The sequence below is a fragment of the Oncorhynchus mykiss genome, chromosome 1, assembly GCF_057628025.1.
Source record: "Oncorhynchus mykiss isolate SJ-2025 chromosome 1, ASM5762802v1, whole genome shotgun sequence".
NCBI classification, from domain to species: domain Eukaryota; kingdom Metazoa; phylum Chordata; class Actinopteri; order Salmoniformes; family Salmonidae; genus Oncorhynchus; species Oncorhynchus mykiss.
This window is the reverse complement of record NC_143022.1, coordinates 41,186,163-41,202,250: the sequence shown is the minus strand read 5'-3', so window position 1 is coordinate 41,202,250 and position 16,088 is coordinate 41,186,163. Positions and strand designations below refer to the sequence as shown.

At 41.5% G+C, this 16,088-nt stretch overlaps 1 protein-coding gene across 2 annotated transcripts; it reads right to left on the bottom strand.

Annotated features, from left to right (window-relative positions):
• Nucleotides 1-388: 388 nt before the first annotated feature.
• LOC110520525 (muscarinic acetylcholine receptor M2) lies at nt 389-12,216 on the bottom strand. Of its 2 annotated transcripts, XM_090183186.1 has the most exons (5): nt 12,043-12,216; nt 7,288-7,360; nt 6,771-7,010; nt 5,504-6,481; nt 3,953-4,778 (listed from the first exon to the last, which is right to left on the bottom strand). In XM_090183186.1, the coding sequence occupies exons 3-5, from the start codon at nt 6,942-6,944 to the stop codon at nt 4,449-4,451; spliced, it is 1,482 nt and encodes a 493-aa protein (XP_090039312.1). In that variant the 5' UTR covers nt 6,945-7,010; nt 7,288-7,360; nt 12,043-12,216; the 3' UTR covers nt 3,953-4,448. The 2 variants fall into 2 exon arrangements, with proteins under 2 accessions (XP_021453618.2, XP_090039312.1); XM_021597943.3 differs by lacking the exon at nt 7,288-7,360 and having other exon boundaries at nt 389-4,778.
• Nucleotides 12,217-16,088: the final 3,872 nt, after the last annotated feature.

Sequence of the window (16,088 nt, the reverse complement as noted above, 5' to 3'; positions counted from 1 at the left end):
TGTATATTTGGCCTTGTGTTTTAGATTATTGTTCTGCTGAAAGTTGAATTTTTTTCCCAGTGTCCGATCCCTGATCGGTTTACGTCATCTCCGGCAATTGAATTTGGAAGGACTCCTGTATCTTTGTAGTGACTGGGTGTATTGATACACCATCCAAAGTGTAATTATTAGCATCACCATGCTCAAAGGGATGTTCAATGTCTGCTTATTTTATTTTTTACCCGTCTACCAATAGGTGTCCTTCTTTGCGAGACATTGAAACCTCCCTGGTCTTTGTGGTTGAATCTGTTTGTTAAATTCACTTATGTAGGGTACAGAGATGAGATAGTCATAATACAAAATCATGTTAAATACTCCAGGCTGTGTAAATACTATTACTGCACACAGAGTGAGTCCATGCAATTTTTATTTAGGCTTGTCATAATAAATCGGTTGAATACTAACTGACAAAATTCATTTGTATTAATTTGTAAACATTTCTGCTCTTCGAACATCTCCTTGACATATCATGGGCATTAATATGTAGTTGCCTCCACTACTCTGGGAAGACTTTCCACTAGATGTTGGATCATTCCTGCCGGGACCGTCTTCCATTCAGCCACAAGAGCATTAGTGAGGTCCACACTGATCTCGACAAACCATTTCTATATGGACCTCGCTTTGTGCACAGGATGTTGTCAAGCTGAAACAGGAAGAGAGCCTTCCCCAAACTATTGCCACAAAGTTGGAAGCACAGAATCATCTAGAATGTCATTGTATGCTGTAGCGTTAATATTTCCATTCACTGGAACTATGGGGCCTAGCCTGAGCCATGGAAAACAGCACCAGACCACGATTCCTCCTCCACCAAACTTTACAATCGGCACTATACATTTGGAGAGGTAGCGTTCTCTTGGCATCCGCCAAAACCAAATTCGTCCGTCGGACTGCCAGATGGTGAAGCGTGATTCATCACTCCAGCCGACACTTGGCATTGCCCATGGTGATCTTAGGCTTGTGTGTGGTTGCTGGGCCATGGAAACCCATTTCATGAAGCTCCCGACGAACAGTTTTTGTGCTGACGTTGCTTCCAGAAGCAGTTTGGAACTCGGTAGTGAGTTTTGCAACCAAGGACAGATGATTTTGACGCGCTTCAGCACTCGGCGGTCCCATCTGAGCCGTTGTTGCTCCTAGACAATTCCACTTCACAATAACAGCACTTACAGTTGACCGGGGCAGCTCTAGCAGGGCAGAAGTTTGACAAACTGACTTGTTGGAAAGATGGCATCCTATGACGGTGCTACGTTGAAAGTCACTGAGCTCTTCAGTAAGGCCATTCTACTGCCAATGTTTGTCTATGGAGATTGCATGGCTGTGTCCTCGATTTTCTATACCTGTCAGCAATGGGTGTTGCTGAAATAGCCGAATCCACTAATTTGAAGGGTTGTCGACGTACTTTTGTAAAAACAGTGTAGTTACATACAGTACCAGTCATAAGTTTGGAAACGCCTACTCAGTACAGGTTTTTTATTTTTTTATCCTATTTTCTGCATTGTAGAATAATAATGAAGATATAAAAACTATGAAATAACACATATGGAATCATGTGGTAACCAGAAAAGTGTTAAACAAATCAAAATATATTTTATATTAGAGATTCTTCAAAGTAGCCACCCTTCCCTTGATGACAGCTTTGCACACTCTTGGCATTCTCTCAATCAGGTTCAAAAGGCCTGGGATGCATTTCAATTAATAGGTGTGCCTTGTTAAAAGTTAATTTGTGGAATTTCTTTCCTTCCTAATATGTTTGAGCCAATTAGTGTTGTGACAAGGTAGAGTGGGTATACAGAAAATAGCCCTATTTGGTAAAAGACCAAGTCCATATTATGGCAAGAACAGCTCAAATAAGCAAAGAGAAACGACAGTCCATCATTACTTTAAGACATGAAGGTCAGTCAATCCAGAAAATTTGAAGAACTAAAAGTTTCTTCAAGTACAGTCACAAAAACCATCAAGCCCTATGATGAAACTGACACTCATGAGGACCACCACAGGAAAGGAAGACCGAGAGTTACCTCTGCTGCATAGGATAAGACTTTCTTGGGCCAAAAAACATGCGCAATGGACATTAGACCAGTGGAAATCTGTCTTTAGGTCTGATGAGTCCAAATTTGAGATTTTTGGTTCCAACCACCGTGTCTTTGTGAAACGCAGAGTAGGTGAATGGATGATCTCCGCATGTGTGGTTCCCACCATGAAGCATGGAGGAGGATGTGTGATGGTGTGGGGGTGATTTGCTGGTGACACTGTCAGGGATTTATTTAGAATTTCAAGGCACACTTAACCAGCATGGCTACCACAGCATTCTGCAGCAATACGCCATCCCGTCTGGTTTGCGCCTAGTGGGACTATCATTTGTTTTTCAACAGGACAATGACCCCAAACACACCTCCAGGCTGTGTAATGGCTATTTGACCAAGAAGGAGAGACCTGACCTCCATAATCACCCGACCTCAACCCAATTGAGATGGTTTGGGATGAGTCGGACCGCAGAGTGTTGTAAAAGCATTCCAGGTGAAGCTAGTTGAGAGAATGCCAAGAGTGTGCAAAGCTGTCATCAAGTTAAAGGGTGGCTACTTTGAAGAATCTCTAATATAAAATGTTGAACACTTATTTGGTTACTACATGATTCCATGTGTAATTTCATAGTTGTTATGTCTTCACGATTATTCTACAATGTAGAAAATAGTACAAATAAAATCCTTGAATGAGTAGGTGTGTCCAAACTTTTGACTGGTACTGTATATTTACAGGTGTATTCGTAGTCTTATGTTTCTCTGAATCTGTTGGTTTTGGCTGTGCAGGAAATTCTCAGTCTTTTTCCTCTCTTCTCTCTCTTCCCTCTTCTTCTTCTTCTCCTAGATATATCAACAGTACTAGTGTTTTTATGTTCTTTCTCAGAATACTTACACATCTTTTTTTAACAATCTAAACCTCATTTATACTTACAGTTGGAGTCGGAAGTTTACATACACTTAGGTTGGAGTCATTAAAACCCGTTTTTCAACTCCACAAATTTTCACTCCACAAATTTCTTGTTAACAAACTATAGTTTTGGCAAGTCGGTTAGGACATCTACTTTGTGCGTGACACACATCATTTTTCCTACAATTGTTTACAGACTTCACTTATAATTCACTGTATCACAATTGCAGTGGGTCAGAGGTTTACATACACTAAGTTGACTGTGCCTTTAAACAGCTTGGAAAATTCCAGAAAATTATTTCATGGCTTTAGAAGCTTCTGATAGGAAATCATTTGAGTCAATTGGAGCTGTAACTGTGGATGCATTTAAAGGCCTAACTTCAAACTCAGTGCCTCTTTGCTTGGTATCATGGGAAAATCAAAATAAATCAGCCAAGACCTCAGAAAAACAATTGTAGACCTCCACAAGTCTGGTTCATCCTTGGGAGCAATTTCCAAACGCCTGAAGGTACCTCGTTTATCTGTTCAAACAATAGTACGGAATTATAAACAGCATGGGCACACGTAGCCATCACACCGCTCAGGAAGAAGACGCATTCTGTCTCCTAAGAGGAATGGGCCATAATCCACCCAATTTATTGTGGGAAGCTTGTGGAAGGCTACCTGGAAAGTTTGATCCAAGTTAAAAGACAATGCTACCAAATACTAATTGTGTGTATGTAAACTTCTGACCCACAGGGAATGTGATGAAAGAAATAAAAGCTGAAATAAATAATTCTCTCTACTATTATTCTGACATTTCACATTCTTAAAATAAAGTGGTGATCCTAACTGACCTAAGATGGGGAATTTTTACTAGGATTAAATGTCAGGAATTGTGAAAACTGAGTTTAAATGTATTTGGCTAAGGTGTATGTAAACTTCTGACTTCAACTGTACATAGGGGAACATCTATAACCATGTGTCATAGTATATCAACAAACAAACCTTAAGTGTCTGAACAGTGCAGAAACAGTTCTGAGCAAACCTCTGCCACTGCACCTGTTTATCAAACAAGCACTGGACAACAAGCAATCACAAGACATCAGACAGAATCACCCAGACATACCCGATATATCCAAATTCATACCATAGAGTAGACATGTCACATACCCAAAACATAACATAGACAGCCATTATGTAAACCGAGTTTTAGCCACCATGTTGAAACCAAACGTTTCATGAGAATAGCAGTCTAATTTGGAACCTACTCATATAAAACCACAACCAACATAGATAGATACACATCTGAGCTGCATTTCATTCTAAGAAGTTGTATCCCCTCTCCTTCTGCTCTGGTTCAGCCTCTGCACAGATCAAAGATGACTGGGTAGGTCTGAACAATAGCTTCACCTACTTTCACCTATCCGGTCCTATCAGATCTGTGAGTATCTGAGTGAATCAAGACAGCAGCTTCGCAGCCATGACCCCTGACCCCCTGGTCCTCATGACCTCATCGTGCGTATGTTCCTGTACTGGCAGAGCAGCAGCTGTCTGAAGGTGTTCTTGAAGGTGGTGTTGCACAGGGCGTAGCAGGCCGGGTTGACGGTGCTGTTGATGTAACACAGCCAGTAGCCAATGGTCCACAGCGAGTTGGGGATGCAGCTGGAGCAGAAGGTGTTGATGAGCACCATCACATTGTAAGGTGTCCACGTGGCCACGAACGCCACCAGAATGGCCATGATGGTGCGCGTCACCTTCGTCTCCCGGGACGGAGGGCCCTTTTTCTTCTTCGTCTTCCTCTTGGAGCTCTGCTTGGAGTTCCTCTTTGTCACCTGGAGACAGAAAAGTGATAGATTTTTTTATCAGTATGAATGCATTTTTTTCATGATTCTACATTCTCCCCTACCACGTAAAATATCTTGTGCTTTTTGATTATGGTTATAAGTATACACTTAGTATACAAAACATTAGGAACACATACCTAATATTGAGTTAGGTTGAGGACTACAAGGTATCGAAAGGGTTCCACAGGGATGCTGGCCCATGTTGACTAATGCTTCCCACAGTTGTGTCAAGTTAGCTGGATGTCCTTTGGGTGGTGGACCATTCTTGATACAAAAGGGAAACTGTTGAGCGTGAAAAACCCAGTAGCGGTGTAGTTCTTGACACAAACCAGTGCACCTGGCACCTACTTCCATAACCCTTTCAAATGCACTTCAATCTTGTGTCTTGCCCATTCACCTTCTGAATGGCACACATACACAATCCATGTCTCAATTGTCTCAAGGCTTAAAAATCCCTCTTTAATATGTCTCTTCACTTTCATCTACACTAATTGAAGTGGATTTAACAAGTGACATAAATAAGGGACCATAGCTTTCACCTGGATTCACCTGGTCAGTCTATGTCATGGAAACAGCTGGTGTTCTTAATGTTTTGTATACTCAGTGTATATATCTTTTCACTTTAGACATACTTCATATTATTATTTAATGGAAGTTGCTGTCTATTCTGTTGTGCATTATATATATATATATATATATAAATATATCAACACCTTTAACAGCGTCCGTGTCACCAGGCTGTGTTTCTCTGTTGCAGGGGTGGAATCTGTGTTGCTGTGCGTGGCTTTGTATGTCTCTCCCTCAGGCCGGGAGTTGCTTCTGATACAGGAGAGTTTGGGCCCACAGCCTTTGGCCTGGTTCTGATAGCAACACAGCGTCTGGCTGGATTTGGCCTCACCGTTTGACCCCTTCTGTGATAGGCCAGGCTCTTTCTTTTGATTGGATGATGAGGCAAGGTTGCTGACTGTTGTGGTAGAGCTATCTCTGTCTGGCCCTTCCCCTCTGCAGGGCTCCCTGTCATTCTGCTGCTGGACCCCCTCCCCGACCTTCTCTCCATCCCCACCCTCCTCCTCCTCCTCCTCCCCAGTCACAGTGCAGTCATTGGGCTGGGCCCTGCACCCATCCTCCTGGCTCTGCGATGGGCCTTCTCCCAGGCTATTCCCTAAAGGTTTCCTGCTGTTCCTCCGTACCCGGCTGCGACTGGCCTTGGATATGCGCCAGTAGAGACTGATCATGATGGCCACAGGCAGGTAGAAGGCCGCGATGGCCGTGCCAAACGTCACTGTTGCGTTGGAGAAGAACTGGATGTAGCACTCGCCAGGCGGCACCGTCCGCCCACCCGCGAAGAACTGCCAGAACAAGATGGCAGGAGCCCATAGTACGAATGACAGCACCCAGGCCGCCGCAATCATCATCCCCGCCATCATGGTGCTGCGGCGCACCGGATAGCTGAGAGGCTTGGTGATGCAGAAGTAGCGGTCAAAGCTAATGATGAGGAGGTTCATAACTGAGGCGTTGCTGACCACGTAATCAATGGACAACCACAGGTCGCACACGACCGGGCCTAAGGGCCAGTGTCCAATCACAATGTAGACAGTGTAGAGGTTCATGGAGCACAGGCCAATAATGAGGTCAGCACAGGCTAGGCTGAACAGGAAATAGTTGTTGACAGTCTGGAGGTTCCTATTGACCTTCATGGAGAGCATACAGGAGAATATTAGAAAAGACAATGATATGTGTAGAACCAGGAGTTTTTCCTGACCATGTGATCTGGCCAAGGTCACATGGTCAGGAGTAACTCCTGACCCTAACAATGTGCAATGCATTTTGCCAATATCTTTCAATCACAACACTAAAGAATAACAGGTCTCCAGTATTTTAGGTGCACTGAATATTGGCTATCCATTATGTGACCTTTTCAACTGTATCCTAAGAATATGATTAATTTAAAAAACTAAGTGACGGATCTTTAATCCAAACCTTTATGGAGAGCATGACCAGGATGTTGCCAATAATGGTGACGAGGCTGAGTGACCCGGCCACCAGGATGATGAGGACGATCTCTACCGTCTTATAGGGACTCCCAGAGAAGAGACTGCTGCTTTCATTGTCTGAGCTGAGGTTGGAGTAGTTGGTGAGGTTGAGCATCTCCATCTTGTCTGGTCTTGGTTATCCTTTTCAAGTATGCTTTGGGGCCAATCTCAGAACTATAAGATACACCTGGTAATGACAAAGATTACATATGCTTTTGACAAGAGATTCTCCATTAAACCTTCTTTTTAAGTCAAGAATAAGGCTTAATCTGTGTTCAGGAAACCAGCCCATAGTGTATTAAGTCTAAGCATGAGTGCATCTCTTTTAGTGTGTGTGTGTGTGTGTGTGTGTGTGTGTGTGTGTGTGTGTGTGTGTGTGTGTGTGTGTGTGTGTGTGTGTGTGTGTGTGTGTGTGTGTGTGTGTGTGTGTAAGCATTTTCTCTGTACTCGTCACAATCAACTACCTGATGATGTTGTACTTGGTTCCTTTGTGATTTCCGACACCAGACTGGTAGAGGAGAGAGCAGGTGTGTGTTCCTTTACCCAGGTGTGAAACAAAATGGCAGGTGAGCAAATAAAGGCCCTTTCCCGTAGCTGCAGGGTTTAGAAAATCCACACAGTAGTGTCCTATATCTCAAAATGAATATGCAGTATCACCCCTGGATATTTTAGGACAGGCATGAAGGAAGAACATTCTCAGATCCAATTTACAAAGGATTATTGGTGAGCAGCAATGACCTGACTCCTAATATTTATCCAGCTGCTGCTGTGTTTGTAGAAAGTAGATTTGACCTGACTGTTAACTGCTGAACACCACAGACTAAATTAAAAGTAAATAGTTGACCTAATAATTACCTAAATTACAAAATGAAATGTTTGTTTCCTTATCCTGTAAGCCTTTGGATAAGGAGGGACAGCAATCCTTTCTATGGTTTTGATTACCTGACTGCTGTCTACTAATGCTATCATTTCTGTCCAAAACCCAATGCAAGTCAATATCTCCCAAATAATTGTTTTCATTTGTTTTTTAATTTGTTTTTGTTTTGTTGATGAAACGTGTAGTACATATTCTGCTGTTCTATCGCGTCTGCAGTGAGGTCAGAGGGAAGAAGCAGTGTGGTGGTTTGCAGTAACCTCTTTGTTGTTGTAGTATCCCAAACGGACGCGGCACTTTCACCAAATAAGCATTCAATCTTAAAGTAACGTCATTGAGCTACACAGTCAATTCCAGTCACATTGGGATGATTTTGAAATATTGAAACAATTTTTTTGAATTTGGCCTTATTTGTACTGTATTTGGCTCATCTATGCTATGAGTTTGAATGCACTTTAACTGTATGGTTTCCTGGACAAGGCTCCCCTCCTGGCTCTTTGATGAACTGAAAGTACTCACTGGGATAGGAAGTGATCTGACAGGTCGAGTTAGAACACATTATTAGGTCACCCTAACCTCTAAGACAGCTCATTTACATGTTCTGGTTTACCTGGAAACATACATGTTGACAGCTAATCTGATTATAAGAGCCAAGTTAATAATGTCAAGTTGTTCCCCTAATTCTATAGGCTTGTAGAAGTACAAGCAAGCAGCCTAGTGGTTAGAGCATTGGGCCTGTAACTGAAAAGTTGCTGGTTTGAATACCTGCGCCAACAAGGTAAAAACTTGTTGATATGCCCTTGAGCAAGGCACTTGACCTTAACTTGCTCCAGGGGTGCTTTACTACTATGGCTAACCCTGTAATCTTGAATCTGCACTGGCCAATAGCTAGCTACTGTCACAGCAAGAGACTACATTCATGCTGCCACTGTGGGCTAACTGTGAGGGGCAGACGTACAGATAGATAGAGGTCTATCAGCAAGCGCCTGTCTCCATGTCACGACAGCACAGATCCTATCAGGCTAAAGATGAGTAACTGGCTGTGGGAATAGGGAGGGATGCTGTCCACTTTGAGAGAGTGATGTTGGTGCAGTTGTTCATCTTCCTTGCTGTCTTTTATACTTTCTACGCTTTGTGAGACCCTAATCGCTCTCTGATCCTGTCTTGGCTCATCTCTAGCTCATCTCTGCACCAACCCAGCCCTCTTCTGTCTGACAGTAACAAAGCAGATGGCTCGATTTACAGGTATAGCAATTCCCTATGACACAAAACAAACAACACCATAACCACATTTAGCAAATGGAAGAACACCACTGTAATAGCTGCTAAGGAACGACGGTAAGAACAAAAAGTATCTACAGCACAAACATTACTCAGACAGCGATGTGATTACCTGATCTATTCGGATCTGAAAATCAATGGAAAGACACTCAGGAGAGACTTTTCAAGGATCCTTGCATGCTACTGAAGCAGCCCCATAAGCAACTCCATTAGACTATGTGATAAGATTGTACCTAATAGAGGCTTCCTTCCTGCTTTTAACATCAGCTCAAATATCATTACAGTATGAGTACCCCCATCTGTTATCCCTCAGATACCCCATTTGATTCAATTATGAAACAGTGCTGTGCTGCACTTACAGGGTCATAACCATAGAAATACAGTATAGTTATAACACTCAAAAGGTCAGGAAGAGAGCCTGCTCTGCTCTATTGATATGTTTGCGTTTGAGGTGAAAGTAAGACAAACATGTTTCATATTCTTTCATATTCTTATTATTCTGACAAACATATTTGCTCATGAATTATTCATGATGCCCCCTCCCACTCATATGCACGTACAGTAGGTGGCCCTATGGAGAACCTCATATACAGACCTGGCATTAAATGTTACAATCGAAGATTATGAATCAATCAGTGACCTGCTCGGAGTCATTGTGTTTTGCTTCAGGCATTAAGGGTTAATGCGGGGAGACCAAACAGCCGTTACACAACTGTCCAATTAGCTGCCTGAGTGGCAAACACATTTATTTATGAATCTACAATGAGGATAGGGGTCAGACCAATGATGTGTCTGAACATTATGCAATAATAATGTACATATGTATGTCTATGGGTCAGACAGAGCTCCTCTTCCCTCCCTCATACCACGTGCACATGTAGCCCCTCACACCCAGACCCTCTGATTCAAACATAACAGGAGGATAACAGGACAGCTCCTACTAATTGTTATGGATGGAATCTGGAGAGAAAAAAACGAAGCAGTTCCTTGACAGGCCCACTAGCTTATCTAGCGTAATCTGATTCAACAGCTGCTTGCCCCAACAGCTGGTTCCGGTAATGTGCTAGTATGACTGGCTGTCTGGCTGAGTTGGTTTTCAGGGAATAATTATCTTCTCACTGGGACTCTGAGAAGGGCACCACATGCTGCTGCTACATTCTGTCTCACCATGTTACAGAGAACGAATCTGGGGCACTGGAACACAACTTGGAACATGTCTTGGAACGTGTGTGTCCGTGTGTGTGATCTTTCTCTTTTAGACACTCTTGTGTTCAGTCCACTCAAAGCAAGTTACTCTGTTTTTCCATTGAGGGCCTGAATCACCTTTCTTCTCTCTGCACAGTCCATCGCAAATAAACAACGTGACAGTATACGAGGCCAATAAAATTGCCACCACTTGTTGTAACAATTTCTGGCAAGTCTGTGCTACACTGGGAGAGGTGGGAAATTTTACATCACTGTGTGCTCTGCATTGACGTAGGAGTGTAACAGAGTGTGGAAAAAACACACGCCACTCTGTATCACAGAGCCAAGCAGGAGAGACAGAAACAACCTGCTAACACCAGATTCTACCAAACAACACACCCTGAGAACAGAGGGGAGGAGGAGAGGAGAGGAGAAAGAGGAGGAGAAAACTATGGGACAGAGGAGAGGAGAAAGGGATGATCGCTGTACACACACAGGCAGAAAGACAGAGTCGGTCTATCTGAGCCAGGGCACCCTGGGGAGGAATATGAGATTTAATAGGAGAAGATTAGGAAACATAATCAGATCTACCATGTACAATTCCCAGGGAGGAGTCCGGCAGCAATCTAATTTAGCTGTTTAACACACACACAGTACAGCATGGGAGATTCCTGGTGAGAAACAATATAATTGTTCTGGCCTCACTTGACACTCTATCATTAAATCCTGATATTAAAGGGTAATGGTACAGGACAAGAGTGAAGGGTTAGTCAAGGTTATATGAAGACTCGCGCCTCAGGGATATCGTGTGGAAGTCACAATGATAAGACCTGGGCGGAAAAAAGTTGTATTTTGTAGTTTTTGTAGTTTATTTGAAAATACCAACTTTTCAAATACTGAGGTAGTGTAACAGTGTTTCAACTAAAAGGCAACTTTTTTCTTTGATATTCAAATACAGGTCTCAGAAAAACAAATAATATTTTAAAGTATTTTGAATGTCTCACAGAAAACCAAATAATACTGAAGGTATTTGAATATGTGCAAGTGACATTTAAAAAAACAAAAATATATTTATTTGATGGCTGCCAAATACTTGATGAAGAACCAAAAACTACAACAGTTCATTGAATTAGTCTAAATATTTGATAGCCTACAATGAAATACATGAGGGACATGGAATCACCTCAACATTAGAGTAGACCACTTAGGCAGCTTCAAAATTACTAACAAATATATACTCATGAGTGAGACATCAGGAAATACAGTAACACTTGACATCTAGTTCTTACACGTGTTGTAACCTTGGGATTATGACAATATCACATTGTTGTTACATAAGATGTTGGAAATTGCTTTATAATTGCATAATACTGGAGTTATTACATAAGTGATATAAGGAACTGTCACTATTATTCCTCTTGCAAAAACGTTCAGCTCATTGCTATCCAATTAAAATGCAATTACCAAAGTATTATGTAACAACATGCTAATATGATGTTTCTCCAATAGTACAGTTGTATTACACAAACACAAGAACAGTCTTGTTCAAAGGGTCTATGCTCTATTGAAACACTGTCAGCGCCAAAGTTGGCACAAATCCATAATGTACAAGTTTCTTTTTCCCGACTGAAACATTGTGTTTGTACAGTAATTTTGAGTATTTCTGAGAACAGTCTCACTTCATTCAAGAAACGTAGCTACAAAACTCCACCCAAAATTGTACATGCACCCAATTTTTAAAATGATCTGTGCGTTTTTATTCTAACCCTAACCCTAACCACTTACAAACCAAACGCAGTTCGCGTAAATAATATAATATTTGATAGGATATGTTAAAGTTTGAACAGTCTCGCTGTGACAATGGTTGTCCCGGACTTACCTTCGACCAGTTGAGTCAGGTGGTGGATGGATCCAGTTGTTATGCCCATATCACTGTAACCGTCCAGAAAATATAGCTTCAACAACCTGGAGAAATGTAATGGCAGATGTCTACATACTTCTCAGGCTGAAGGACAAAGGGCGACTTTGCGTGTTCGCCAGTAGTCATATGTGCGAGAGCGAGAGAGAGAGAGGGAGAGAGAGGGGGGGTGAATGAATCAAGACGCTGCACCATAAAATGAAATTGTATTTCGACAAGTTTATGAAGTTGAGGAAACATTGTCAACACTAAACATTCAAGTGTAAGTTATTTTCCTTTGCAATAAGGAAGTAAAGTCTATTCCAGAACGCATTATTTGTGGTGCAAGCAACATTTTGTTTAAGAACCATGGACAGTGCTCGCACGGGGTGCCAATATAAAGGCCGTGGGTAAACAACTTTGCATGCTTCACTGCATTAGCCATGACTTCATTTAAGGATAATATGACAAACAGATAGCCTGCCAGTGCTTGAGAATCCAAGCGTGTGTGTTTACTGTGCAGTATTTATTCACAGGCATTCAAACACAGTAAGATTGTCGCGGCAGGCCTAGGAGTTAGCGCCTTTTGGCCGGTAACCGAAAAGTTGCTAGATCGAATCCCCGAGCTGACAAGGTAAAGGTCTGTTGTTCTGCCCCTGAACAAGGCAGTTAACCCACTGTTCCTTGGCCGTCATTGTAAATAAGACGTTGTTCATAACTAGCTTGCCTATTTAAAAATATATATGTGAAGTTAGTTCCATTCCGTGTCCCTTGTAGATGTCTAATATCACGGCTTCTATACACATAACAGCCCTGACTTTAATTATTAAACATTCATTAATTAATTAAAGTGCCCGCTTTTTAACTTGAACAATGACAGTTAGGTGGAATATGGTGTTTGTTAAGTATACTCTATGTGACAATGCAAGCCTAGGAGTTGATTGTTATGGCTGAAAATGTACAAAATACCATTCAATAATGGTACTATTCACTCAGTGGATGTAATCTGTCCCTGCATCCGTCCTATTTGCTGTATTAACCATGTATTCCATGTTAGTAGGCCTAGCTCACTTAATGCATCACAGTAATCAAATGAGGGGCTTTGCAAAAGTATTTAGAGCAAAGTTGTTATGGAAACTATATGAGGACCTAATAGTGACAAATGATCCACAAAATGGATCCATGTAAAACAAATGGTTTCCCCTCTCAGCATAACGAGGGAACGAGATAACTCCATAGTTATTCTGTAGCCGGAGGATTTTAACCTTTATAACTCTGTCGTATTGACCTTCACCACACTGCCCCAGTCTGAGTGTGGCCTTACCCTGATGGAATTACTAGAGAGAATAACAGCCTCCACACTCAAACTATTACAGACGAGATGTGGATCTGTCATCTAACAGGCTCATATACGGCACTTAAATAGGATTCAGGCTGAGAATGTAAGAGCTCACATATAATTCTCATGTTATTCTTATCCCGAGTCATGGTTAATCGTAGCATAGTACATACTGTACATCAATGTATAACACAGTAATCTGAAATCCCACCAGATTGTGCCTCAGCTTTGGACATAAGTCGTTGTAGTTACAGTATGTCCAAAATATACACACATACAGTGTCCATAACAGATGTGTAGGATCATTATGAGTGTAGAATTAGTGTATATGGGTCATTACCATTTGTAAATTGGGTTTAGTGTTTCCATGCTGGAGTTTCTGCCTCAGACTACTACTGACCACAACACAAGCATGTCTGCAGCTTCCTCCCCATTAGACTCCATACACACATCCTTATTACCATATAATTAAATAGAAAATAATGTAGCAAAACATAATTGAATTGATCTCTATGATTATTACATTATGTTTATTGTTTGTGATCAGTCGTTATTACAATAAGCATCATGTTTAAAGACATGTGGACATCGTCTCTCCATGGCGAGAAACAATGCTAACGTTGGTGACGACTCTCACACTGTAAATAAATAATAATAGGAAATGAAGATAAGTGTAACGTGAGTCGGGCTAAAACTGATGGGGATTATGTCATTCAACCCTGATTAGCATTAGTGATTGGTGTTTTAGACACAGCGCATTGAGATGGTCACAAGCATCTGAAGCATAAACCAATTTTCAATGACAGTAGTACAACGGGACATGGGACCCACAACCATATATAGAGACATATGATGATGCCTATGTTCATCACTGTCATAATATCACTTGAGAGGGACAGCTTTATTGTATGCCTAAGAGGAGAGCCAGTGGATGGACGGTTCCTGGTTCGAATTCCAGGTCTGGCACGATTACCTGTAGGGGTGTGAGTGTGCAACCTGAGGGTTGCTGCTGATATCACTGTCTCAGATGTTATCTACTGCCAAGCAAGAAACGTAACCCATCAGCTGCTCCAGTGGAGCATCTCTGTGTCTGCTTCCAACTTTGTGTATGAGTAGGTTACGTTGTGTCCCAGGGTGTTGGGTATTCTATTGTGACAGGAAAAATTAATGTATGTTTAACAATGAATAATAAATGCCAAAAGGTGCATCACGCTGTGTTTTCTGTTACAGTGCTTGTGTAACACCGGTAGTTTCTCTGATGATTCACCTTTGCCTGAGACCTGAAGTGTTAGCTCCCAGCTCTTACACCTAGGCTTCGGCTCAGTGTGTTAATACAGTCTTGAGTAACGTAGATTTCCTAGATTTGATAAATGGTTGGTTAGACTAGTGAGACGACTGAGCCAAGCCTCCTGATCAACTACATGTCAGGCCTTGGGTTTGTCGCCCTGTTATTCTCTGTTGGATTTCTATCTGGGATTTCCTTTCCATTATTGTGTGTATGCGACAGTGCCTTTATGTTGGGTGCTCTTTGATGAAGATGGTATGTGACTATGAGTGTGCAAATACCACAAAGTACCTTTTACTTTTGGAGGAAATCTGTTCCTGTATTAGTTCTATTGGCCATTGGGGCAATAGGCACTGGACTCATTCCATAATAAACCTGTGCGAGAGGGATATAGCCTTCAGTAATATTTTTAGACCTTGGATAATAATACAGTGCTTCAGAAATTATTCATATATTAATCAATTTTGTTGTGTTACAGCCTGAATTCAAAATTGATTAAATTGTTGTTGTTTTTTCTCAGCCATCTACACACAATACCCCATAATGTCAAAGGGAAAACATGTTTTTAGAATTATTTTTCCAAATGTATTTAAAATGAAGTACAGAAATATCTAATTTACATAAGTATTCACACTCCTTTGCTATGACACTCCAAATTGAGCTCAGGTGCATCCAATTTCCTTTGATCATCCTTGAGATGCCGTTACAACTTGATTGGAGTCCACCTGAGGCCAATTTAATTGTTTGGGTATGATTTAGAAAGTATCACACCTGTCTATACTGTATAAGGTCCCACAATTGACAGTGCATGTCAGAGAAGAATCTATACCATGAAGTCCATGGAACTGTCCGTAGATCGCCAAGATAGAATTGTGATGAGGCATATATCTGGGGAAGGATATAAAATAATTTCTAGAATTTCCAAGAGCACAGTGTTCTCCAACATTGGGAAATTGAAAACATATGGAACAACCCAGTCTCTGCCTAGAGCTGGCCATCCAAACCAAACTGTGGAAATCTATTTAATCCATTTTGAATTCAGGCTGTAACAGCAAAATGTGGAATAAATCGAGGGTTATGAATATATTCTGAAGGCGCTATATTTCACAATGGAGTTACATAATCCCTGTTACTCAATGGAGGTGCAAACATTCAGAAAAAACAACTGCTGTGTATGGTGTGTTGTGTGTACATATATGAGCTCTGATGAATGTGTTTTCAGAGGTAAAACAGTGGAAATATTATCATTATAAAAGCGATGCAGTTGTGCCGAAGGGGCATGAACTATTACCCAAGACTCAGTGATGACACCACTTTGACTCTATATGGAGAAATGCCCCGAGGTACCAAAGGAAATTAGGTCACTCTGTTACGATCTACAGTAGCTGCTTGAATGCAGAAAGG